Here is a 1,525-nt window from a genome sequence, read left to right as displayed (position 1 = left end):
ATTACTACAGGTCAATAGTAAAACCGAATTAAATAACAGATGGTTATAAAAAGTATAACATAAAATATGTTTTATAAAAAAAACCAATTTATTTCATATAACTTGTAGCAAATATTAGAAATGTATTTTTACAATAGGTCCTACAAGTTAAGCATCTGCAATTGTCACTTCAACTTCAACTCCCGGTTCAATATTGATAGAAGTTATCTGTTTGACAATTTCAGATGGAGAATGAAGATCTATAACTCTTTTATGAATTCTCATTTGAAAACGATCCCACGTTTTAGACCCTTCTCCACAAGGAGTTTTTCTTGTTGTGATACGTAAAATCTAAACAATATCAAATCGTATTGGATATTTGAAATGAGTTCGAGTTAAAAATCGAGTTTTTATGAAAATTGTCATGTGAGATGGTGTCACAGGCTTACCTTGGTGGGCATTCTAACGGGTCCCTTAACTTTTAAACGTTGTTTTTTAGCACCGTTAATTAAATCGGTGCAAACCTTTTCTAAACTTCTTACATTTCGAGATGTTAATGTAATTCTTATCCTGTGAATTACAGCGGCTTCTACTGTGGGCTTTTCGGGGTCCTTAAAGGTAGACTGTAACCAAAGCACATGTCGTCATATATTTAACCATAAAAAAACAACGTGTACGTTTCTCATTAGCACGCTCAACAATATAATAAATGAATAATAATATTTACCATATTAAAAATTACTATCCCTGGTCGAGATAATCAACTAGAAGAAAAATTGATCAGCGCTGAACCAGACAACCACAAAACAATCACGTTTCCATTCGGATAGAACGGATACAATTATGAGACGACTCGTTTATGCTAGTGCCACGACCGCAGTCGGTCATATCCGGTTTAATTACTACGCTTTCCTTATCATTTTACTCTCTGATTGGATCCAACGACGTAAAACCTCTTTTTAGACAACACATTAAAAAAATTTAAACTTTTTTCATAATTAACTAACATTTAAATAAATAAATAAAAATAAATAAATAAAATCATAAAAAGAAACATCTATATTATTTTAAATATTTTTACTTTCTACCAAGATCAATAATATTTAACATACCTCTCTCAACTACCATCTAAAATAATAATAATAATAATAAAATAAAATTAAAATAAAATAAAATAAAAAAACACAGTAATTAAAAATTATTATTATCGAAGGGAATAATTCATCTCTTTTGAATTGTACATAAAAAAAAAAATAATAATAATATTGTAATGATTTCTTTTGAAAATAATTTTAAGGTTTAAAAAATTAGAATTTTTCTTAACCCTGTGCCACAAAACAAAAAAAAAACTGTATCAGTCTTTAAACTCATTTTTTTTATAGTTCACTGAAACAAAAAAAAAAAAAAAGAAAAAAATGAATTTTAATCTAATTGAAAAATATTACTAATAATAATAATAATATTGTGATAAAACTTAAAATTAAAAAAAACCAACATTTTCCATTTGTTTTCCTTTCTCTCTCTCTCTATTTTCCTCTCCAGGATT

At 27.3% G+C, this 1,525-nt stretch overlaps 1 protein-coding gene across 1 annotated transcript; it reads right to left on the bottom strand.

The window, feature by feature from the left end:
* Positions 1 to 147: 147 nt before the first annotated feature.
* Phum_PHUM551140 (40S ribosomal protein S20, putative) lies at positions 148 to 867 on the bottom strand (the record flags this gene model as incomplete). Its single annotated transcript, XM_002431797.1, has 3 exons — positions 148 to 330; positions 429 to 571; positions 819 to 867. The coding sequence occupies 3 exons, from the start codon at positions 865 to 867 to the stop codon at positions 148 to 150; spliced, it is 375 nt and encodes a 124-aa protein (XP_002431842.1).
* Positions 868 to 1,525: the final 658 nt, after the last annotated feature.

Source organism: Pediculus humanus, genomic scaffold (assembly GCF_000006295.1).
Source record: "Pediculus humanus corporis 1103172108294 genomic scaffold, whole genome shotgun sequence".
NCBI classification, from domain to species: domain Eukaryota; kingdom Metazoa; phylum Arthropoda; class Insecta; order Psocodea; family Pediculidae; genus Pediculus; species Pediculus humanus.
Note: the sequence above shows the minus strand (reverse complement) of the source record. Positions and strands in the feature narration are given on the sequence as shown.